The sequence below is a fragment of the Leptonotus elevatus genome, chromosome 3, assembly GCF_054856555.1.
Source record: "Leptonotus elevatus isolate MCC_2025b chromosome 3, RoL_Lele_1.0, whole genome shotgun sequence".
Classification (NCBI taxonomy): Eukaryota; Metazoa; Chordata; class Actinopteri; order Syngnathiformes; family Syngnathidae; genus Leptonotus; species Leptonotus elevatus.
In genome coordinates this window covers 15,346,012-15,371,917 of record NC_141241.1, presented here as the reverse complement: position 1 = coordinate 15,371,917, position 25,906 = coordinate 15,346,012, and the positions used below count along the sequence as shown (strand labels likewise).

Genomic DNA, 25,906 nt, shown 5'->3' with positions numbered 1-25,906 from the left:
AGGAAAACAGTAAAGTCAACTTTGTTGCTGCAGTCTACTTAAGTAGATTTTCAGGCTACTAGTACTTTTTATACCTTTTTACTTATATTTAAATTTAAAAACAGATACCTGCACTTGAAGAAAATAGGCTTGTTATTATTATTATTTAAACAGTATGTTCATAAAAAAAAACACTCAAACAGGTGAAATCAACCATGGTTGAGATGTTTTACTTGAGTAGATGCGGTACTTTTCATCAGCTTTTTGACACAAGTATCTGTACTTCGACTTAATAGGTCGCAAAACCAGTGGTCTATCCACGTTGGAGTCTTTTGACCTGTACATAGTTTGAGTTCTTTTGCCACCTCTGCTATCAACTGTGATAAGACCATAAAATAACCTTATTTTGTAACAATGCCTGACAACAATGACAGACTTTTGAACTTTATAGGACAAACCTCATACATCTTAATAACATAGAAACTACCATAGTCAAAGTGCTTTGTATAAAAATCCATCCATGAAACAATTAAATACAAATATATAAAAATACAAAATTGCTGAATTTCTGGGGGGAAACTTCAGGTAACAATATCAAAGTTATTCTACAATAATAATAAAACAAAACACTGTGTCTCAGGCAAGATTTTTCCTCAAGTCTATGAAAGCATTGTTTGAAATGATTGGTCCGACATTAAAGCTGCTGCGCCGGGACTCCCTCCGGGATTTCATAGCGGGCAGGGAGGTGGGAGGGCTCGATGAGTTCAGCCCAGTTTGGACTACACGGTTGATGGGCCCATCGGAGGCCGTTTGAAGCCACAGCTCCTCCATGACGGCGGGCTCCTCAGTGGGGAGAGAAGAGCGCCTCCATATGGATGGAAGAGGGGCATTAACCAGCTCCCGCATTTCCTCTCTGGATTTTGGAGGTTTTTCACTTATTGGCGTCCCTCTTCCACCATGGTTATCCATGCTGACACCTAGTGGTTTACCATTACACGGCACCACTGAAGCACAGCAAAACAATAGGACAATCAGAATAAAAGTAGACTGTGACTGATCCTGTTTTCGATGAAAATAACACTTACCTTTGCCCTGCTCTTTTGGCTGGCTGGCAGAGCCGCAGAATTCCCTCAGTTTGTTGCTCAGTTCAAGATTTGCCGCCTTGTAGTGGTTAAGCTCCTTGCAGAGGCCGTGGATCCATCCCTCATACTGCCGCTGCCTTCCTGCCAGGCCCTCGTCCATTTGCTCTGCGTGGATACACAGACACAAGTTTACAAATTCTACCAGCTAGATAAAAACTAGAAAAGGTCATTTTTGAAGCAATTGTGTGGGAGTGTTGGAATGTTGAATGTAAAATAGGAATGGTGTGGAATGATATAGAACAGGAGTCAGCAACCTTTACTGTCAAAAGAGCCATTTTAGGCCAAATAAATAGTCAAAAATCTGTTTGGAGCCGCAAATTATTTGAAAATTGTGAAATGAAAGAAACAGTGTTAGTAGTGTGAGTCTAATGTACCGTGGCCCAAGAGCTAATTAGAACAGAAAATTTGCGGCATACCTTTTGTCTTCTGCTTTTGGATTTTTTGTTGTTTGCTTCATTTTTCATACATTTTTAGACTCTCTTCCTTTTTTGGAAATTTTTCTGACATTTGCTTCTGGCTTTTTTTCTATAAATTTTCTGAAAATTTGGGCAATTTTGTGGCCATCTTATGTTAATTTTGGGGATTTCTTCTTTTGTTTTTTTGACATTTCATGAGTACTTTTTGAACATTTTCTTTTCTGTCTTTTTATTCAATTCTGACATTTTTGGCAATTTTATACTCATTTTATGCTTTTCTTCTCCTTTGGACATTTTTATTTATTTATTAATTTTAAATTTTCACTCTTTTTCTGACAACTGACATTTTAAAAATATTTAATTATTCCTTTTTTAAATTGAATCATCAAGTCATTTGCATAATATTTTAGCTAAAAATAAATTAATAAGTAAAAATATATTAATTTCTATTATTTCTTTTTTTAGAGATACATAGGGAGCCACAGGAGAGGGACTAAAGAGCCATATGTGGCTCCAGAGCCGCAGGTTGGAGACCCATGATATGGAATGAAATGCAATAATGTGGAATGCTATTGGTGAAAATAAATAAATAATAATAAATACAATTGGTTGAAATATGGAATAATGTGGAATGATATTGAATGATGTGGACTTATATTGGTGATAAATGTATAAAATGTTAGTAAAAAAAAAAGTGGAATTTTTTGGTATGTGGGACTTTTTGGAATGTTAAAAAATCATTAGAATTTTGAAAGGGAATGATGTAACTCTACTATAATGAATATTTATATGAATGAATCATTTGAGAGTCAATGGGGATTATTCTGGGTGAAAAAATGTGACATTGTGGGAAAACTACAAACATACAAAAACTACTTGGGCAATTCAAAGAGATCAAATGCAGGTGCTCTATCATAATTTTTTTTTTAAACGGAACCTATGTACAGAATCTTCATCTGCAAACGCATTAAAATGGACACACCTCGACACTGCTGCAGTAAGAGCTGCACGCTCCTCTCGTGCTCTTTTTGCTGCTGAGTGAGCCTACGGTCGGTGTCGAGCTGCGTGCGATCCAGAGCGTTCTCCAGCCACTGCACCAGCCGCTGCTGTTCGTCCAGCTGCATTTCCAGCTCAGCCAGCGCGAGTTGCAACTTACGTTCCTCCTCACGAAGGGACACCACCTGCAAAAGACAATCATGTCAGCATCAGTGGTGGCAAATCCAGGTCCAGAAAGTAAAAACCCCGCCACAGTTGCTTCTACTCAACCGGCAGGTAAATGAGCTCCTAGGGAGTTTCATAGCATGGCAAGAATTTAGCAAGAATTTTTTTGAGTGCAGGTTAGCCCCACCAACCTTGTCGAAGTACTTGCACAGCAGAGCTCGGGTCTCGGAGGCCGACAAGTAGCTGAGTTTGGCCATGAGATTCATCTCCCACTGGGACAGCATGCTGGCAGACGCCCTGAGCTGCCTCTGCCTTTGGGTGATGGCCTCGTTCTTGTACTCGATGGCGGCATCCAGAGCTTCGATGGCCTCATCCAGCTGGAAGAGGGTTCGCTCCTCCTGGTTGAAACACAGAAGATTGAGGGTCATACTGTAAAACGTTCAGTTGGGTCTCCTAAGTATTTTATTTTTTATTTTTTTTAACAACATAGAACAGAATAATTAACCATTGAGATGGTGGGCTTAAACATGTTCCCCATAACGTATCCTGAATTAACTTACATGGTAGCTACTGGACGTTTCCAGAAAATGACTTTCTTCTGAATTCTGACTGACTAAATGGCCTTTTATTGTTAGAGCACCGTGAACGTATGCAAAAATGTTTAGCGTGCAGAGTCTGACCTCAGGTGAGAGCAGGTTTCCCTGGCGCAACTTATCATCGAGCTCCACTCTCTGTTTAAGCAAGGAATCCTTCTCTTGTCGCAGGTTGGAGATTTCTTGTCGAATCTGTTGGGAGTCCTGAGCACTGCTGCTGCGAAGCAGGCCGTTCCTCTCGCTCAACTCGTGCTCAAGGGTCTCGATGCGCCCCGTTAAAGTCACCAGATCTTTACTCAGCGCCTGCAGAGAGAGAGAGAGGTGAACCCAGTGAAAACGTATCCGAATTTCCTTACTAACCACGCTGCTAAAAATTTGTAGCTTTTCTGTTTGCATACCTGACTGGAACGGAGCCTTTTGGTCTCCAGATCACTGCGCTCCTGCAGCAAGGCTTCTTTCTTGGCCAGGATTTCCTCTCGTTTCGTGAGCTCGCCTTCCAGATCTTCAAGTCCCCGTCTCTGTTCCAGTACACGCTCCATTTCCTCATCCAGCCAGCGTTTCTGCTCCTCTATCTTCTGCTCACACAGGGCGCGGAACGGCATCGTCAGTCAGCTTTCGTCACAAGAGAATGGAGTTTAAGCCCGCCTCTGTAATATTATCGTGACTACACCTGTTGCTCTTCCAGTGAGATGACAGAGCCGTTGCTGCCGCTGCGTCTCTGCCTCTGGAAGGCGGCAATCTCTTCGGTCTTGATCTTTAGAATCTTTTGCTGTTGCTCATTCTTTATCTCAAGCTCCTGATAAAGAGGAAGTGTGCAGATCTGAATACTGAATTTCTGATGATCAATCAGAATCTCAAAAAATACTTTGACTCTGTGAGTCCGGCGCTGCATCTCCGTCTCCAGACGTCGTTTCTGCTGACTTTCCTGCCGCAGTCGCTTCTGCAGGAGCTCCTGTTGTTGCCTCATCGACTGCACACTGCGCTCCAGCTCCTGCACCCGGCGCTCGCTTTGTGCCGGCAGATTTGCCAGATGGGCCGTATCCCTCTGACGTTGACTGAGAACCTTCAACAAAAACATTTGCGCAGTCAATTTACAAGATACATCTTCAAATGCTTTTCACAATAATGAGAGACAAACCTGAACTTTGCTCTGAGCGGCCGCAATTTTCCGTCGACACTCCTGAGCTCTGGTCTTGTCTGTGGCGCTGATCTCTCTCTCCTGCCTCTCCAGCTCCTGAAGTTGCCGTTGCGCCTCGTGCAGCTCCTGTCTCGCCTGCACGGCTTCGCTTTCCAGAGCCGTGATCTTGTGACTGTACTGCTTGTTGAGGGACTGCGCATCCTTGCCTGGTAAATCACATCCAGCATGTAGACGTGTCAAAGATGACGCACAAAACTTGAGAGCGCATTTGAATTTTTTAGAGAAGATTCTGCACCGGTTTTGACCAGCTCCTTGATGAGCTCTTCTTTCATGCGGATAGTGACTGACAGCTCCCTTATCTTCTGCTGGGCCTGAAGAAGTCCCGTCTCTGAAACACCGTCAAAACCCCTCAGAGCATCGCATACTGACGTCTCACCCACACAGGAGTTGGCTGAGAAGGAATGGAAATGAATAGTATGAGAAATGAATTAAATTTGCATAGAGATGAAAAGTTAGGGTTAAAGCAATTAGTCGTTAACTGAGCACAAACTTGGAGAACTTTGTTTTACACGAAGAAATATTGACTAACAATAAGCTAGGAATTATTTAAAAGATGTCATTAAAGTCTGTATGAAGTGATGCACCCAAATCTGACCTGAACAAAGGTTCTGCATGACCTTTGTTTCTGTGTTTTAGGACTACTAAATGCTTCGGCCCACCTGAGTGGAGTGTCAGGTCAGTCAGACTTTGCAACGATGAGGCACAAAATATGCGTTTTTTTTTGTCACAATGCAAATAGATTCAACTTACAAGCTTTTCTGCCTCCATTGGAACGATGGTCGGGTTCGGGTAGATGAGATGTTAACCCTCTACCACCGACTGCTCGTCCACCCAAGAGCATGTCCTTCTTGGTCCAGGTTTGGTTCACCGGCCTGTTATTAAATATGTTCGATATGACATTAACGCTGACATTATGAAAAACATGAAGAACGCAGGTGGTGACATTAACTGTTTGTCTTTGTATCTTGATTATGTGAGTTGCAAACTGTGATTTTTAAGATGCACCTTTGTCTCACTCTGGGAAGGTTACACTGCATGCTGTCTTCATTGATTCCGTAAATTTCTGCTCCCCTTGAGGTCATCTGCTCCTCACACAGAGAAATATCCTGATCATCACCCTGTAAATGCAAACACACAAACTTGATGATTATGTACAGGACACCCGGTTAGGTACACCTTCCATGTTGTAAATACAATTTAAAAAAGTGCTAGATTTTTTTTAATTCAAAACAAGATACAGTAATTTATTTCGTTTTGATTGCCACTTGACTTATTGAGCATTAGTGTAGTGTTCAGAAATTCACAGCATCACACATATGGCTGGAAATTCATAACAACAACAAAAGAAAACCAACATGCTTAATCAAAACCGCTTTAAAAAGATAATTTTATTAGCTAAAAAATAAAACTCAGTGCAGTGGTTGGTTACCTCTGGGCTTCCATTGTGGTTTTGTTGCATGGAGCCAATCGGGGCAGTGTGAGGCCGTGAGCACAAATTAAGGCCCAAGCCGCGCATGTCGGGACTGGCTAGCAGACACTGCAACTCTGCAATCAGGTCCTGCTGCTCCTGTAGCTTATCACTCTGATAGAGAAAACACAATCAATCAATAAAAGCAGCAAACAGCACCATTATTATGCTTCTATCCAGGTTGACCAAATTTCTGTGGGTCTGTTTAGGTCACAAGGTCGATTAAAAACAAAACAAATCGCAAACTATCTACGGCAAGCACTCAACCCCCCCATAATTTTGCTTCATCAGACCTGCAGCTTGTACTGCTCCATAGCGTCCTCCAGAGCCGCCAGGAAGTCTGTATTCTCGCTCTCCAGACGCAGGACCTGGGCTTGAAGCCTGACTACGGTCTCATCCTTAACACCGTCACGCTCATAGCTCCACCTCTCCTCCAGAGAATCGGAATCCTGTGTTCACATTGCAGAAAAAGAAATCAGTATGTGGCACATGTTCACAATTTGTGTGTTTTAAGCAGTGCTTAGATTTCAACATTGGCTAAAAATTTTCGTTTTGTTTGGTCAATTGAAGATTATTTTTTTTGTTTAAGGTTTAAGAAACCAAGCTTTACATTAGACTAAGCAAGTACATTGTTAGAATCAAAATTACTTAAAGGGGAAGTCAACCCAAACAAATGTTTTTGACAATAATATATTCTATGCAGCCCCACTGGTCTAAATATGGTATTCTGGTTAATATTGTGTTAGTGGAATATGAGTTAAGCAGCAAAATCTGGTCATTTTTATCCATCTCGAGGGGCGGCCATTTTGCCACTTGCTGTCGACTATAAATGACATCAATGTTGCTCATGTCTAAGGTGACAACCAATCACAGCTCAGCTTCAGAAAACAGGTGAGCTGTGATTGCTCGTTGCCTGAGCAACTGTGATGTCATCTTCAGTCGACAGCAAGTGTCACAATGGCTGCTCCGAGATGGATAAAAACGTCTGGATTTTGCTTCATAACTCATATTCCACAAATATTAATCAGAATGTTAAGTTTAGACTAGTGAGGTCACATATAACATATTATTGTCAAGAAATGTTAAGGGTTGACTTCCCCTTCAAGTTATTCCAGAGATACCTGGACAAACTTAAAGATGACTTAATATTTTCATCTGTGAGTAATTCGAAAGTGGGAGAAAAACACTTTTGTCTACAATATACTCTACTTCCTTGGCAGAAGGATGCCACAAGATGGCGACAAAGCACTATTGTCTCAATCAGGGGTCACAAACAGTTGCGAAACAGAGAGCTACTGTACTTTTTAGCTCAAATGCCCATTGATCATATTATTAATAATTATTGAGCTTCATATTTGTCCAAATGTTGGTCATAAATAAGAATAATTATTATTATTACTTTTAAAACAGACACATATCAATAAGCAGCACTTCATTTCTCAAATGATCACTTTGAAAACATTCCCAATATCATCACTAGTGAGTTTTTATTTGTTTTTGTTTGCGACTCATGTGGTCTAAATGAATCATTCAGTATTGGAGTGCATGAGAAAATGTCTGGTCAACTTCAACCATCGATAACAACCGCATTATTTCCAAATCGACTGCATAAGTTTGTGAGAGACACACCTGGATGTTGACGGAAGGCCTTTCCCTTCTTAAAGCAACATTTTCCTCAGTAGAGCTGTTCTCGATTCCGCTGTCTGGTCCAGACGCGGTCGTCAGACGACTGCGTTCCTCCTCCACAGAGCACAGCCACTCCTTCACCCTTAAACTCTGTTCCGCAGTCAGCACTCCTTCACTTTGCAGCTCGCGTAGCAACCTGTCATATTTACATGCATGATGTATAAGAAAGACATATTGTACACTAAAGGCAAAAATGGGAAAATTTCACATTGAGTACATGAGGCTACATACATTATAAATGATATCAATGATATCTGAATCTTGTAATAACCTGTAAGCAGTGTCTGTGCAGGTTCGATAGTGGGCCCCCTGCACTTGCAGTCTGCTGATCTCTCCTTCGCCAAGTCGCGGCTTCCTGTTGGGATCGGCGTGAGAAATGATGCGCGTCTCTGACCGATGGCGGTTTTCCAGGGCTCGGCGAAGGGCCTTGATTTGCTGCTCCAGGCCTTCGACGCGATCCGGCTCCCGCTTGCAGTTGACTGTAGCCCGATTCTGAATATTGCGGGCTCTTGTGGCGTAGTTCAGTGTATTGAGGCTTTCGTCAAAGTCTGACGATGATGGGCTGATGCAGGCTATCATCAGGGTTTTGGAATTACCACCCAAAGAGTCTTTTAGGATCCTGGGTAAAACAGTGATGAAAAAAAATATTGATTAACACAAACTGTAGATTTAATACACTGTATATGCGCAATTAATAGTAATGTACCTTGTAATTTTTGAATCTCTGTACGGTATATGTGAGCCTTTCCTTTTCGGGTCCCCGAGGGCACCGATAACATTTCCAAGAGCAAGAAGGCCACTGTTGATCTGTATGCTCTCCTTCAGTCGCTCTCCAGTATTTCCCGTTTTCAAGATGCGCTCCGAACCGGCCAAGTCCACAAAATGGAACTTAGAAGACAACATTTGGGGTCCTCCACTTGTGGCATTCCCGTAGAGACGCAAACTTCCTCGCCGCTGATCCATGTACAAGGTGAAAATGGTGTGCGAGCGGCTGGAGTTTGGATTCATTTGGGTTGCGCCGGTGTGTCTGGCTGTGTTTCCCGATTCCAGTAAACTCAAGACCTCATCCAGACCCTCCACTACGCACTCCTTGACTCCACACAGGACTACACAAATCAACATGAGAACAAGTCATACAAGGCAGATTTATAATATACATTACAGCAACAAAAGATGTCCACAACACAGGTATACATGTATAAAATATCCAATGAGGAATGCGTATCATACAAATTATTCCATCGATGAACCAAGTAACGATAAAAATCAATGTTGCATTAAACCAGCTCTTCTCAATTGTTTTATGTCAGCCACCCCCCCCCCCCCCAAGGAAGAAGAACCCCCCCCCCCCCTAATCTCTGCTTTGACTGTAATTAAGTGATTATAAGTAAGACCTCTCTGCATAGGAGCTTATACTCTTTGTGCACTGACAATGAAAGTGCCACTGCCACCTACTGTAGTGGATGTGCAATTACACTTAATATTGGCAAAAAATTAATAAATCCTGAGATCACACACGACTGCCTATTTGGGAAGGACTGCATTCACATACACAATAAGCTGTATGTGACCTATGAAAAAAAATTGACAAGGAATTATGTGTACAATAAATTAACATTTTAACACATACGCATGCATATTTTGAAGACAAGGAAATTAAGCGACACAGTTGGTGAGGTGGTGAATTGAAGCCAGATTGCATAATCATGCCCCTTACTCAATTACAATCAAATGTTAATCAGAGTATATACCCGGTGCAAGGATTTTGCACTAAACTAATAGGTTAAAAGTATCAATCACAACAGAAATTTTTGATACAGTTCTTAAAACGGATCGCAGGTAGACCTAATACCACAGCCGGAGAGCGTCAATTAGATCAAAGACAGGACATTTCATACCAATGTTGCCCTTATCTTCCCGAATGTGGATGTCCTTGCTTGCAGTTTCCACCTCCAGTAAGTCCTTAAATTCCTCTTTGTAGACCTCCAAATAGGACACTCGGACAGAGAAGTCTGTGAGGTCGTTTTCATCCAGCAGCTTGAAGACATCTGCAACCGCTCTGGGAATGATGCCCTGCTCCTCATCTCGAAATGAGGCTAACAATAGATGTCAAACAAACAAAAAATACATGGCTTAGTGCAAACAGAACGGTTCAAACAAAACAACAAGCAAGCATTGAACAACAACTTACATATATTAGCTTCTCCAATGGTGTAAGTCTTGCCCGAGCCTGTCTGACCATAAGCAAAGACTGTTGCATTGAATCCTTGGAAGAAAGCATCAATAAGCGGTTGAACTGATGAAGAATAAACCTCCTCTTGGCAGCAGGTTTCCTCAAATAGGAAGTCGCAAAGAAAGTGTCTGTCGTGACCCAGTGTGACCCGCTGTAGTTCGGAGTCCACAGTGATGCAGCTCTCATGGCAGCGGAGAAGCTCTTTAGGCAGCAGCGGACGCACTCGGACTGCGACTTGAACTGCCGAATATTCCCCTTTGCCTTGGCCGCTTGGCACTTTGGGAGACATTTTGCTAGAACGTCAGAGCTACGACTGCGTCATCGTGGGGGTAATCACAAATCATCAGTCTGGAAGATACAAGAAGAAGAAGTTGACGTGTGGAAACCCCCGCCATCTTGAAACGCAAGTGAAGATGTTATTAGATGAATTATAAAGTCAACTACTATTATAGACCAGTGGTGTCCAAACTCGGTCCTCGAGGGCCGCAGTCCTGCAGGTTTGAGATTTTTCCTTTCTTCAACACGCTTGAAGCTCATCAGTAAGCTCTGCATGAGCCTGTAACGATCCTGTTCATTGAAAACAGGTGCGTTTGGAGTAGGGAAACATCCAAAACCTGTAGGACTCTGACCCTTCAGGACAGAGTTTGGACACCACTGTTATAGACTGTTGAGGTGATATATTATTCAAATGGAATTATTTCAGATGGATGTGCACACTAGCCAGAGCAGGTTGCAAAAGACAGAGAGACTGTAAGAGTCACAGAAAAGGCAAAATTAGTCACCGGAAAAATACAAATAAAATAGACCGGTCGTGAATTTTGACATTTAGCTCCTTGTTAGAAAACAAGTTGTGCAAAAAGTAGACACACTGAACATACACATTCAAAAGATTAGAAGTCAGATTAGGTTCCCCTGTTAAGTGCATTTTAGGTTCATCCTACAATTTTATGAATGCATCTACATTTTTGTGAGTTGTGTTATGTAAAAGAGAAATAATGTCCATCTATAAATTAAATTGGATATGAAAATTACACTTCTCTGTTGATGGTGTTTTACAATTCATGGAGTTTGCTGTGAAGAATGTGGAATGTTATATTACTTCCGAACTGTATAATTGCAGCGAATGGTAGACGTGTATATATGTACTGTACTGGGAGAGTTTACATTAAAATGGGATAAACATCACAAAATTGGATTATAGTGCGTGCAATTTATTTATGAAGATTATCTATGAAGATTTTTTTCGTACCACCCTTTCCAACTATTGGGCTCTTGGCTGCCGTAAAATACTACTAGACCTTGCAATCTTATGACGTGAGCGTTCATGTCAAACACAAACCCACACTTGTTTGCAAAATATAATAATTTCATCGCACGAGGCACTCCATGGAAGACCATGCATGGCTAACTACTGACATACCACAGAAGCGCCTGTTGCTCAGGATACACCATTAAAGAAGTGCATTCATCTGTCGACTACAGCACTAAAACTCGACATTTTATCCCTTAAAGTGGCGAGATGCTCCGAGTCTGTAGTAGTTCACGCACTTGTAGTGTTTACCAAAAAGCTAGGCTAACGTTCCAAGCTAGTTAGCAGCAGTCGGAACAAAAACAAGGGGGGAAAAGAGAGTTTCTTACAAGTTCTACAACGTCCAACTGGGAAAATAAGGAGTGCTAAAAAGCATGCGACTATTTGGGTTAAGTTATAATGGCCCCTTTAATGTTACTTACTTGGATTTTGTTGAAGTTAATAATGGTTAAAGGCTTAAAAAAAAATTGTTGGGAAAATGGAAGTGTGGGGGAAGTCATTGGGAGGAGCCGGAAAAAAGCTTGGGATTGTTCTTTTTTCCTCTCTCCCTCTCCCCCCCTCTCTCTCCCTCTCTCTCTGTCTCTCTGTCTCTCTCTCTGTCTCTCTGTCTCTCTCTCTGTCTCTCTCTGTCTCTCTCTCTGTCTCTCTCTCTCTCTCTCTCTCTCTCTCTCTCTCTCTCGCTTGAGTATACACCTTCCTTTTCATCCATTTGCAACTGTTGCAAACGACAAAACGACAAAGAATCAGTTTTACTGTTTGTAAATTACCCTTCAACGCAGTCTAGAGTTGTAGAACATGTTATATTTTATAAAATAATTGATATATTATTTTAAAGAAATATTTTAAAAGCTTGTCAAAGACAAAACACTATATATATATTTTTTTCATTTCACGACTAATAAACAATACAATCATTTACTCGAGTCCTTTTTAAAACATACAAGATAACAAGAGTTAACACTTTGCTTGAAATGACTCACCATCGAGGGTGTGTGCAATTACTATAAGTGAACAAAAGGGGGCAGCGTAGGTCCGTGTTTTAACATGCACTGAAAAACGTTCAGTTTTCAGGAATAGTTTGATAAACAAATATACAGTACTGTACTATTTCGCCTGGTGTAAAATATGGGTAAGCTACAGGACAGGCATATTCAACATCATACGAGCCATGAACATTTTTTTTATCATGCACTTCCTAACCCGATATATGCCAAAATGTGGATAAAATAATTTGCACGTCTGTCTTTCATCGAACCAATGTCCATCACAGTATCTTAATATATTTCATTTTTCATAATACATAGGTCACTGCAAATATAAAAGATTCAGCCTTTAACTACAAAGGCTTTGAACAATCAAAAAACAACCACATACAGTGATACCCCCAACCCCCTACCAGTGCAAAGGGCTCTCATGCATAAAATTTGTCATTCAAGGACGGCACAGAACTGCTCATCAGTAAACCAACATTTAAAGCAAAAACTAATTTTTGTGCGTGTGTGTGTTTCTAGCATTATTCGGGTACTGTATCTGTCCTACATTTAATTCTAAATCCGCAAAATAAATAAATAAAATAAATTAAAATAAGGCCTTACGTTGTAATATAGTGCAGTATAAGACCAGGTGCAAGTACAGCCGAGCAATATCTGCCATCTGGTGGTGAATGGTGCTATTACAACTTTAGACTATACAGTGGACCCCCGCTATTCGCAAGGATAGGGACCGACAATAGTGAAAATCTACATGTAATTGAGGCCCATTGAAATGTATTGGGGGAATTACCCCCCCCCCCCCCCCCCACGGAAACAGCAGGCCTGAGACCACAACCTCTTACAGAGAGGCTTGACAAGAAGCAGCAAGCAGAAATTTGGCTTAACGAAAGTAATGTATTTGTTCATCCCTGAAAGACAGACACCAGGGTAGAAGATTGAAAGAACTGTTTTGCAATGTCAATAAAGATAGCACTTGAATTCAATCAGCATCTTTCATGTGGACATGGCTGTCCAATGGCCTTCTATTTAGATTTCTCCTTTCAGCCATTACTCTCTGTCTGCCTCCTTGTGCATCATTCCTTTCTGCACTCAGCATGCAACTGCACTGAGGGAACCGATGGCTCGGTCTCTGGGGCCCGACTGTGTTGTCATGCGTCAGTCTCAGCCACAGCGCGAAGCACCATCTGTACCTGAACACATCCTGTTTGGTGCCAACATTCCCTCATGACCCACACATATTCATGCTTGGCAGTTTTTTTTCATTGGAATATTGAACGCATTTAGAAGCCATTTATGAGTATACATACAGTAGATGTGTCAGACACACAAACATGCATTGAATTGCACAAATGTGCTCGTGCAGGTTATTTAGGTACATTTAAGCAGTCAGGTTCTTCACGCACTGTAAGAACATAGTAGCTCTTTGAGCAGCCTGTATTTGGTGCTCTGTTTGCAGAACAGCCCTGCTCTGTGGGCTCTTTGGACACAGAAAGTGTTGCAACAACTCAAATGCACCTCTCATTTCCATGAAGGCCAAAGAGAGGACCTGCATGCCATGGTAACATTTTTCCATATAAAAAAATACAATAAAAAAAATAAAAAGAAGACTCATCATTTATTTTAGATTTTATTTTTTTACGAAGGAGATGTCAAATGTTCACATTTTAATAATGGGAAAGCATTTGTGATATTACATCTGCAGCAACATACTCAAGAATGTGAAAGGACGAGTGCTTTATTCAGTTCACACGTTTAACAGTAATGTCTCTAACAGCTTTTATTGAGCCCGGGCAGCCATTTTACATTAGAAAAATGTCTCAGCACACCAAACAAAATGTCACAAAAAGTATACATACGCTGAAATAATGACAATCTTGTCTCACTGTATTGACAAATTCTACGCGTGAAAATTGAACACAAAGCTATTTTTCTCTTGTATGACCGGCTACCGGTGGATACACAGGTTTATTGTTCCCTCTGCCATCTAATTGTTCTGCCTGTCACTATAAGTTGCTTGCACAGATAGATAAACAAACATGTATTACTAAATGTTTAAATAATTTTTGGACAGAAAAAAAGTCAACAAAATTGGATAATGACCTTCGACTCCGTTTTAGAACTCATATGGAGAAACAAACATAGTGACTTTTGTTATGTAGCGACCGACCTGGACTCGTCTCTCCAGTTCGCTCATCTCCACCTCGGCCTCCAGAGTGGCAGGGCCCTGCACCGGGCTGCTCAGCATCAGCTGACCTGTCAGACGATCCGAACGCTGGACGGTGAAGTGGCGCCGAGCATGCCTTCCGCCCAGCAGAGAGAAGCGAAGCGTGTCACCTATCGGACGCAAGGCTGAAACCCGGAACATGACACGGGGAGCTGACAGGTTGGATACGACTGCCAGGTAATGGTAGGAGAAGGAATTTGGAGCCTGAGAACACTGCTTGTTATCCACAGGGCAGGGATTACGCTCGCAGCGCCTTGAAAGAAAGGATAACAACAATGTCCAAATTATTTCAATACAATGCATGAGCTGTATGATTTATTTATTTATTTATTTTTATCAGGGAGGTATTATTAACATCCTTCACCAATTTTGACAGTCTCATTAACTCATTCACTGCCATTGACAGCTTAAGACGTCAAAAATTCATTTGAACTCTTTTTATTAGTTTAACATTTTTTTTGCCATTTTTGTTAACAAGAGTATAAAAACCTAGATTTTTTTTGTAAATTTAGAACAGATATAAAATTTGTGATTAAATTGACAAATTTTAATCGCCTGATGCCCTTATTTCTAATCACCTTTTCTTTAAAACAAAACAAAAAAATTTGTAATTTAAAATTTTTTTTTTTGTAAGAAAAAAATTATTAAAAATTAGGGGCGGCGGGCGATTACAATTTTTAAACGTAATTAATCACATGACTTCACTAGTTAACTCACGATTAATCAAAAATGTTATATCTGTTCTAATACAAAAACAAATCTAGGTTTTCATACTTTTGTTAACAAAAGTGGGAAAAAATGTTAAACTAGAAATAATTACAATGAATTTTTTACGTCTATAGCCGTCAATAGCAGTGAATGAGTTAAAAATTAAAGACGTAGGATACTTAAGGTTTTGGACAGTGGGTGTACATAAGTCTTACATTGGTGATGTCTTGACATAAGTGGCATGAGGGTTTTTCGGACAGTCCACACGAACGCACTGGAAACCTCCATATGTGTTGATGCAGGTCTGCTCCCTGGTGCAATTGTTTTGTCTGCTGGCGCACTCGTCAACGTCTGCAAGAAATTATCACGATCATCCATCATATTTTTTGCTTGAGAAATCCATTTAGATGTGTAAAGAAATTGAGGGGGGTGCACTGTGAGGAATCTTTGATGGTAACTTGAGCTCTTACACCATAGACCAGGGGTGTCAAACTCATATTAGCTCAAGGGCCACATGGAGGAAAATATATTACCAAGCAGGCCGGATCGGTAAAATCATGGTATATAACTTAAAAACAATTGGCGTCAATTATACGCAAATTTTCACTATTTGTGGGTTAGCCCTACATTAAGGGCTCAAATTTAATTATATTGTTCCAACAAATAACACGAATGCAAATAGAATGCAGTAACACTTTGTTTGTATGAGTTCCGAATGTAATGTAGCTACCCGTTTGTGTATATGTTGTTCCCAGAATGCATTGTGTGGCACAGTTAATGAAGTCATAAGGACGTTAATCCTTGTTATATGTGATCATGTTACCAGTAATTTAATTTGTGTCGTATTTAACAAGTTTATGCCGTTCTATGATTTTATTTGATTTATTTTTTAACCAAACCGTAACTTTAGGTGGTGTGTAAGATAATGACATCCAGGGCAATTCCATGTACAAGTTGCATTGCATCTGAGAATTGCTTGTGAAATTAAGAATGTATATGTTTTGATTGTGGCCAGCTGATGAATTGGTCCGACTACTTTTTTTTTTTTTTTACTTTACAAAATCATCTCGCGGGCCGGATTAAACCCCTTTGCGGGCCTGATCCGGCCCACGTGCCATATGTTTGACGCTTCTGCCATAACCATTATATTATGACGTCACACATAGAAAAGGTCAGATGGCACTTGTACTATGAATATATTGAGCTATGTTCTGGATATGTGTGCATTTTATTTCATTAAACAATGATTGTACAGTGATTTCTCAGCCATGCTGTTTGCTTGCTATGGTGTGAAAGTAAGGGATATCAATCAAGAATCAAACGTTCTATTCTAAAGAGAGATTCTTATAACATTTGTATTCAGACATGATGCTATAACCACCTCTGGCTACCACATAGCTCTGCTACTGATGTTAATTGGTTAAATTTGCTGTCTTTAGTAAATGAATACATGGACTGGGCTGCTCCCTTTAAGCATTGCGGGCTGGCCTCTTGGGGTAAAATGAAGGAATATAATAATTAAATAGCAATGCAACAGTGCCAAAGCATAACGGCCCGCCAGGTTCAGGTATTTGCCCTGTCTGCTAGATGACCAGTCAAGCCATGTTTGACTCAATATCATCAGTTTTAAGGGTTAATAGCAATAGCTAGTGTAATTACAGAAGCTGGGTTCAAAAAATAAAATAATTGATGTTGAATCAATTTTCCATTTTGAGCCTGTTATCAATTCATAAAACCATGAATTGATTATTTTAATATCCCTTTTCCACATAAATTCATAAGAAAATAGAATTTTAAAGGCCTTTTTTTTTCAATCTTACTGTTTTTTTTTTATTTACTGTTCACATTAATGCAAAAGTATTTTCTTACATTTACGAAACACTTGACTTATTGCACTTTCAGACAATTCATAATCTTTTTAATTTATATTTACAATTATTTAATTAGAATTATGAAAATATTTTCATCTCATCCTTGCTGATGTCAATGTTCGTGTAACACTTAAGTAATTATAACATGTGTTACTTTCATTGAGAAACAAAATCATTTAACAAGTTACGGCCTCCTAAAAACGGAATTTGGAATTGAATGTTTATTAAGTTTTCATCACGTCATTGATATCTAAGAAGACCTGATGTTCCATAATCAATCAATATTGGATTGAACTTGAAGTGAAGCGAAGCAAATCGGGGAAATGAAATCAAATCGAACTGAACTCTTGTGAATCAAAATCGAATCGATCGAGGAAATTAAAATCGATACCCAGCCCAGTATAATATATTAAAGGTGATTTTCTTCCTTCAAATTTGTGGCACCCCCTGGAGGCCATGGCAGGCTTAGCATTTGCCTATATCGCCTCGATGGTGGAAATACAGACATTGTTAACACGATCATCGAGGGACTGGCTAATTGACATTTCTGTTGCTTGGCTTAATGGCGCCGACATGCGCTTTTGATGGATACATGTATAACACGCTGTTGATACTTTATTGATCTGAAAGGAAAATCACTGACAAGGTAAATTCGCTACAATTGGAAATTCACTTTCTACGACAAAGCTAGCCATTATTCATTTTTATTTACTGCAGGACAACTTCACAATAAAGATGCACCTTTGCAGCTGCGGCCGTCGCGGGTCACATTATATCCAGCAGGACAGGTGCAGCGATAACCTCCAGCGGTGTTAACGCATGTGTGCAAACAGAGCCTCCCCGCCTGGCCATTATGAAACAGCTCGCATTCATCTATATCTGTAATGCACAGCACATACAATCAGTGTGAAACCACGCCGCTTGGGGGTTTAGTTTCGACATCAGCAATTAGTCATACCAGCGCAAGTGGTGCTATCTCTGCCGGAGATGGTATATCCTGGCTCACAAGTGCAGTGGGTGGTCCCCTGCACGGTGCTGCAGCGTGATGGACGCACAAAGGATCCAGCTGTGTCAGCTGCCAGTGTGGCGGCGGAGGCTGGCGATGTGGCGGCGGAGGTGTTTGTAATGGTGGCAAAGACTGTGGAGGAAGTCAGAAAAGGTCATTGGAAGTTGTAGTCAGATTTGGACATGCTGGATCAACTCAATGGCCAAGTGTTTAGGGACACAAGGGAAACAAATGGCAACCTGTGACTGATTAGTCAGAGAGGTATTTACAGTATTTAACAATGTGTGCTGTAATTGTGCACTGCAGTCATGCTGAGAGCTCTTTAGAATATTTTGATCTCCTTTAGCTACATCGGCATAGTGTAACTACATCATTGGAAACGATGTATCCATCTAGTTATATCCTACTTATTCTTATCCATTAACCCATTCACTCCCAGCCATTTTCACTGAAGTAACCCCCTTTGCTTGCGGCTGTTTTACTGGATTTTGACAGATTCGGCAAAGCCCACAGAATATTGTGTTGTATTGCTATAAAAACATGGAACCAATCAAAAGAAAGATTAGAGTCTCTTCTTTTATCAGAAAAAAAGTACATTTGTATCTGTTTCCGTGTTGCAGTAATTAGCATTAGAATACAGCTACGTTTCATCATTATTCACAAATCTGTTGAAAACACTGGGGGAAAGAGCTTGTTGCAACATGTCCCAGGTTGATCTCTTATACTCTGCTGCCACCTGCTGGCCGTTTTGTAATAACAACCATTGCTTCAATCATTTTCTTCAGTTCACAGGCTGCATTAAAGCCTTCTGTATACTCTAGCATAAAAAAACGTTTTTGGGACCATGACTATTTAAAATAGTACGTGTTTATATGTTTTTGGAAGTATATGAATTAACAAATAAACATTATTGTCTTTGTAAAGTCATGTGTGTTACTCGCCACCTGACAAACTAATGGCTGTTAGAAAACGGCAGTTGTTTGTTTACATTAAAACCTGCATGCCAAACGCCAATGTCAAGGGAAATCTTGTACATTCCGCTGTGAAAAGAATATTATATATTTAATTATTTTTTTAAAATTATATTTAATCTTTGATGTTAGCTCTGATGTTAGCATAGCGTGACGGTTAAGTTCAAATGGATGGGAGCAAACTCTGGCTTGATTGTGCAGGTGTACACTCGGGTGTGGCATTTTGAACGGTGTTGTGTGTGATTGGTCGATTCTCTCAATCGTTAAATGACGTCAGAACACAAGAAGCTTGAATATACAGGAAAACAACTAACAAATGTTTTTTTTTCTTAATTTAAGGTGTCATTGTTTCTTCTTTGCACCATGCAGCATGAGTAAGCCAACTAGCCACAGGAAGCAGATAAAGCCCACGCAGGAAGTCCAGAGTGCACACTACCCACTGACTGATGACACCTTAAATTTGAAGGCGAAACAAAATAAAAAATACAATAAAATAAAATAAAAAGCTTAATAAACTAGGCTTCACACATGAAGTCTCTTTGTATTCCACCACTGTGCATCACAGAGCAGACAGTCACTCAGCCAGAAACTGTCCAGAAATTCTGGCTTAAATTCAATAAATCCTACTTTGTGGGTTGTAGCATTGGCTTGTATTGGCAAACCAAACCAATGAGCAGAGTAATCTCCTTTAGTAGAGCAGGGAATGCCTGGCTTAAAAAAATGTTGTCTCTGGATTTACATAAATCTGTCGTAGACTTTAACCAGACACTTCATTAGGTTCACCGAGACAATCTAATGAGATCCAAAACAGGAGCTGTATCAACAATACTGTATGTACGGCGCTTATAAAAAAGTATGCAAATAAATACAATATTCTTGTGATATACTGTATTGACAAAAAAAGACCAAAATCAATAGCCTTATTTCAAAACTTTTTCCAAAGATAAAAAATAAGCATTTTGCTGACAGTCTCATGCTTTGGGGAAGTTTATATTTTGCTTAAACTGGAGCCTTAGTCAAGATAAAGGGAAGCAATAACAGTACCAGTGTGAGTCCAGAGTTAATATTGTAATTGTAGTGTTGAACTGCCCCGCGTCATAATTGTTGTAAAAAAAAAATATAATATATATATATATATATATATATATATATATATATATATATATATATATATATATATATATATATATATCCTCATATCACTGAATAATGTAAGAAAAATACAGTATATATGCATTCAATTTCCATCTCTCCATATGACGCAGTGGAGTCCCACATTAGTATATTATACAATACATACATGTTGGCACAGGGCTTTGGCAAGTTTCTCCAGCCCAGCCTTTGGGACAGATGCAGGAAAACTGGTTAACTTCATCAAAACACGTTCCACCATTCAGGCAAGGGATGGATGCACATTCGTTGACTTCTGGGTGAAGACAAAGACAGAAGAGGTTTGTGAGAAGACAATACATTGGAAGGTTGATTTCATGACGGTATGATATCTTATATCTATGTAACTTAACTCATTTGCGCCCAAAAACGTACAAATACGTTATATTTGAAATGTTTTAAGTGTCCTAAAGATGTATTCATACGTTTAAAATCAAAAAAAGTTTTTTGATATTTGAGCATACAGAAGGCTTTGATGTAGCCTCTCAATTAATTGCACAAATGGTTGAAGTAATGGTATTTATTACAAAAACGGCCAGCAGGTGGCAGCGGAGTAGAATAAATCAACCAGGGCCATGTTGAAAACAAACTGATTTACCCACATTTCTAAATTGATTTGAGAATAATGATGAAACTTAGCCATATTCTAATGCGGAAACAGTTAGAAATATACCTTTTTTTCCCCGATGAAAGAAGAGACTCTAATCTTTCTTTTGGTAGGTTCCATGTTTAATAGAACACAATATTATGTGGGCCTTGCAAAATCCAACAAAATCCAGTAAAACAGCCGGGAGCGAAGGGGATTGCTTCAGTGAAAATGGCTGGTAGTTAATGAGTTAAATGCTAAAGTGACTCGGGAACAACGAGCTGTTGCTTCCTAACAGCAAAAATATAGTGCAATTTTGATTTAAAATAAACATCATACAATGAGTTTTCCCCATATACACTCTAAAAACAGTTGGGTTAAAAATAACTCAACTCTTTGTCAAAAATGGACCGATCCTCTACTTGGGTGAATCGGACCCAACTTTGAGTCAAGAAATGGGTCTTTCAGCTAAAAAAATATTGGTCAGATCCTTTACTTGGGTAAAAAAAAAAAAAGAGGTCATTTTGCATAAAACAACCCAGAAAGTTGGGTCAAATTGACCCATAAAATGCATCGGTCCATTTTTGATCCACAATTGGGTTACTTTTGACTCAATTGTTTTTAGAGTGTATTGTGCATTTCTTTCAATAATAGGCCTACTAAGTAGTGGTGTGGCAAATATTTTGACATATAATGACTTTATGAGCAATCATGTAAGTTGTTTAAAAAATGACCAGAACATAAAAAGCAACTACGGTCATAAGTAACACAATATTGGGAATGTTGGTCACTTTCACCTCTGCATGTCGACTGTTGGCCGCTCCAGCTCAGACTTTCCTGACAAATTCTGCTCTCACTTCCCACAAGTTCATAGCCAGGGTCACACAAAAAATGAACCTCATGGCCCACGCTGTGTGATTTGCCCAGTTTCCTCCCATTGTTTGGCACATCCAGTTTTGGGCACGTACCTTGTAGACATAATCAATTCAAACATGAATATTTGGCTTATTAATACATTCATACATTTATTTGAAACAATTCCCCTATTTAGAACTTACTGTTTATGGTTCTCGTGGAGTGCTTTCCTGTGCTACTCTGCAGTAAGTTTATTTTTTTCTTCAGGTTGCGCAGGCTCTGCAAGTAAGAGGCTTCGTGAGCTGAGAGAAGTTTCTGGATCTGTTTCAGGGATCCTTGCATTTCCAGTCTGCTTGAACAGTCCTGGAATCCAAAAGTAAAACCTTTCATTCGTTGGTTTTTACACATAAAAAAAAGAAAAGATTTTGTCCGTATCATATAATGTATAAATATATCATTTTAAATTTTACTTGAAACTCTCCTTTATTTTAAGTTTCAACTCCAGATTCCAATATCTCTATTTATCTATAACCATGGCTATGTACTAGTATACAATATACAAGTAATGGAAAAACAAATATTACTGCACATTTCTTAAATATGACTTAAGAGGCATTGGTCTGACCAAAAATGCAGCATCAATGTTGGGACTGAAACCTTCAAACCACTCCGTTGCAAACGCGAGTCTGTTGAATGTCAGCGCAAGTGCAATACAGACTTTTGCTGTTTGATGTTGAAGTAAACATACTTGGATCAAAGTATGTTTGTCCAATCTAAGTATTTTCATGATGGAACGTCTTACGCTCACAATCATGTACTGTAAGTCCGAAACTGAATGTTCTCAGTTTACTTCTCAGATGTGGTGTGGTCGGGGGTGCGGTTGGCAAGGAGAAACTTACGTAACTGTGTCGTAGGGAAAATGAGAGGACTCAGCAAAACCAATGAAAAGTATGCTATGCTACATGGCTGCTATGCTACGTGGTCAACCAAGAGATACAACAACAAAGTATAATTTAAAAGACACTCCAAGCCTGATTTACTGAATGATTCACTCGAGGCACTCGATTGTGCCTACAATGTCGTGTAAACATTTTTGATAGGCCAACAAAATTATTGCACATACCCAAAAATATTGTGACATATCAACAATACAGTTTTAGAGCTTTTGGATATTTAAAAGGGGAAGTCAATCTTGAGCATTTCTTGACAATAATATGTTATATGTGATCTCACAAGTCTAAACAAGACATTTCGATTAACATTATATTTGTGGAATATGAGTTATGAAGCAAAATCCAGCCGTTTTTATCGGTCTCAGGGGGCGGCCATTTTGCCACTTGCTGTCTACTGAAGATGACTTCACAGTTGATAAGGGCCAAGGAAATGACCAATCACAGCTCACCTGTTTTCTGAAGCTGAGTTGTGATTGGTCGTCACACAACATTGATGTCATTTTCACTCGACAACAAGTGGCAAAATGGGCGCCTTCTGATATTGATAAAAAAACTGCTGGATTTTGCTGCTTAATTCATATTCCACTAACACAATATTAGCCAGAATACAATATTTAGACTAGTGGGGCTGCATAGAACATCATTTTGTCAAGATTTTTTTTGGGGTGGGGGGGGGGGGGCTTTAAGGGCCAACCTGGAGACAGTCACAAGAAGGAGTCATGCCATATGTGACAAAACTCTTTTCAACTGTGCATCTGGCTAATCCTAGTGGACTGTGAAAATTGGTGCTGGCCCAATTTATAAACAATTCAGAATGAGCACATACCGTACCTGTCCATCCAATTGCCATGTACGCTTCGGTAAGTTAAATCAAACTAAATATGGCTTTTATGCAGTTGCTATCAATTTATTTTCTGTAAATCAGTAATATATTTGTTTTTAGTTTCTCTTCCACTTCCATCACTTCATTTTGCACTTTGCGGTCCTCCCTCCAAATTTTACACAGTAAAAAAAAACATCCGAGCTACCTACTGGGCAAAACTCCTGTAATTTATGTTTCATGTGCGAAACCATCACCACGGAAACAACACGCCGGGCTGCGGTGCTGCTCATGTGCTATTCCCTAATGAAAAAAAAGTCGCCTTACGGATACAAATGGCTCAGTCATCCCAGGAGAAATCGCTGCGGCTGTTTGAAGCGCTACTTGAACTTGCAATGAAGGTAAGAAGACAAACTGAGAATGCTGTGCTGCTGTACTACTGACCCATGAACGATCATATCCACTGTTTACAGGTTGGACAAAAAATAGAAACTACTTATAGAATTTTCAACATCATTGAAGCCATTAGGAGAACATGTTTGTACACAGACAACACTGATAATAGCGATTTATTATTGCTTTTTTTTTTTTTTTAGATAAGATGAGAGGAGTGTAGTTCATGTAGTTTTGCAACACTTTTATTACTGTTATTTATTTATTTACATTATAGTGTATTTGTGAGGTTGTAGTTTGTAAAAGCTGCATTATAGTGCAAGGTGATAATATTTTAGTTTACTCCCAATACTCACTACGTCACTGCAAAAATACAATAATAATAGTAAAAATCTTTTGAAATACACTAATGGGTTTTCACCTCTTGCCCTCCTCATTCAACAGCGTAGTTTCCCCCTTACCCCATCACCTCATGCATGTTTTCAGGCAACCAAAAATGTGTTTTCCAGCAACAGTTATGTAAGAAGAGTCAATATTTGTTGGAACCATTTCTGATATGGACAGCAGTCAGGTTTGGAGAGGCTTCAGTCATTAGGGGCTTGGCTGGTGTTTATAGTGTATTTGTCAAAGGCCTCTTTCTACCACATTTCACATGTATGGTTGACGTTAGCACAGCGCGTAGGAGGCATGCAGGTATGCAGTGCAAAGTTGTTGTACAGGTCCCCCCGTCCACTTATTTCTGTCTCTTCTCCATATGTATTAATGATATATTGTACAAGCAAACTGTACATAAAACAGAAACAAGGTGACAGTTCATGAGTGAAGTTAAAGCAAATACAAACTTTGACAATTCTGTAAGTTTCAGTTTAACTATCAGGCTTTGACAGTCAAAGCTTATTAGACACTGACATATTCAATGTATTCATAATCTTGTGCTAACATGCGTAAGTTAGGCTCACTCGAAGTTTGCTTTAGTTTGTGATGCTAGACACAAGTCTTCCCAGCACAACCCTTTGAATATGAATTACAATCTAAGCTTAAACTCTCTCAATCCTCTAAACGTTTTTTTTTCCATTTATTCCCAGTGCACTTACCTGTCCAGAAGTAAGATGCAGCGAACAGAAGCCAAGAAGAGTGATGAGAGTCGTGACTGATACGAACATCTTTCCGCTATGATCTCAGTCCAACGTAGAGCCCGTGATCAGATGTGCGATGCCTGAAGCAGTGTGAACTTGAAGTGGGCAGACCAACACAGTGTACAAGGACTGCTCCAGGTGAGTGAGAGACCACACTTGGCCAGTGGGCAAGTTGCTATGGAATGTTGGCTTTAAGAGCCAATCAGAAGACGAAGATACAACATGTTCCCTTCCACTTAACAAACAAATTTGGCGTGTACATGCTCAACGTAGGTTTGTTTACACTTTAGTCTCAAAAGGGTGTGCTGGTTCTGGATGGAACATACTGTATATGCATTCTTTAACCACACCGCACGGCATGTAAATATGGAACGACAAACACTCTTGAAATACACAAAGCAATGTTTATGGTGATGGCTTGTTAACATCAGGCAAACAGTTGACTATGAAACAACATACACAGATTGGACAGTCCATTATACAATTGTATAAAAAAAACATACTGTATCTTCACTGTTAGGTGGAAACTTTGTACTGTATGTCCAAATATACCAAATTTGATATTTTATCACATATCACTACGATAGGTCTGCCTAGCGCAAATTGCAGTATAATTGTGGGTGGAGTTATCTTTCTTCCAGTATTTAATTCACCAAGCCCACACACACACCAGTTTTGATAATAATAATAATAATAATAAAATAATAATAAAAAAAAAAAAAAAAATAATAATAATAATAATAATAATAATAATAATAAAAGCGGCGCCATATTATGTCTACCTATGCCTAGATTAAATTGATAAAAATTGCATTTCCCCACTTGCACCACAACTTAGACCTGATTTAACCTGGGGTCAAGTTCACAAAGCAGGTTTAGTGAGAACTCTGGGTCAAGAAACCCTGAAAAGTGGGAAACTGCGTTTTCCGTTTCATAAAGGGAGGTAACTGAAACCAGAGAAAAAGAGGTAACTCTAGTCTGTTTCTTTGAAAGAAGTAATTTAAGCTCTCGGTCAGTTACCAGAGTAACATGTTAT

General features: G+C 39.6%; 2 protein-coding genes across 2 annotated transcripts; both read right to left on the bottom strand.

The window, feature by feature from the left end:
- Positions 1 to 193: 193 nt before the first annotated feature.
- Positions 194 to 11,774, bottom strand: kif7 (kinesin family member 7). Its single transcript, XM_086072426.1, has 20 exons — positions 11,608 to 11,774; positions 9,835 to 10,224; positions 9,542 to 9,739; positions 8,350 to 8,749; positions 7,915 to 8,262; positions 7,587 to 7,779; positions 6,251 to 6,406; positions 5,919 to 6,071; positions 5,495 to 5,607; positions 5,240 to 5,361; positions 4,725 to 4,880; positions 4,430 to 4,635; positions 4,157 to 4,354; positions 3,962 to 4,087; positions 3,690 to 3,866; positions 3,379 to 3,594; positions 2,890 to 3,096; positions 2,520 to 2,718; positions 1,065 to 1,226; positions 194 to 983 (listed from the first exon to the last, which is right to left on the bottom strand). The coding sequence occupies exons 2-20, from the start codon at positions 10,163 to 10,165 to the stop codon at positions 616 to 618; spliced, it is 4,029 nt and encodes a 1,342-aa protein (XP_085928552.1). The 5' UTR covers positions 10,166 to 10,224; positions 11,608 to 11,774; the 3' UTR covers positions 194 to 615.
- A 2,053-nt stretch (positions 11,775 to 13,827) lies between these two features.
- On the bottom strand, positions 13,828 to 25,017 carry LOC147177080 (fibulin-7). Its single transcript, XM_086071690.1, has 8 exons — positions 24,829 to 25,017; positions 21,772 to 21,931; positions 21,511 to 21,681; positions 20,258 to 20,383; positions 17,939 to 18,118; positions 17,722 to 17,859; positions 15,325 to 15,460; positions 13,828 to 14,654 (listed from the first exon to the last, which is right to left on the bottom strand). The coding sequence occupies exons 1-8, from the start codon at positions 24,895 to 24,897 to the stop codon at positions 14,291 to 14,293; spliced, it is 1,344 nt and encodes a 447-aa protein (XP_085927816.1). The 5' UTR covers positions 24,898 to 25,017; the 3' UTR covers positions 13,828 to 14,290.
- Positions 25,018 to 25,906: the final 889 nt, after the last annotated feature.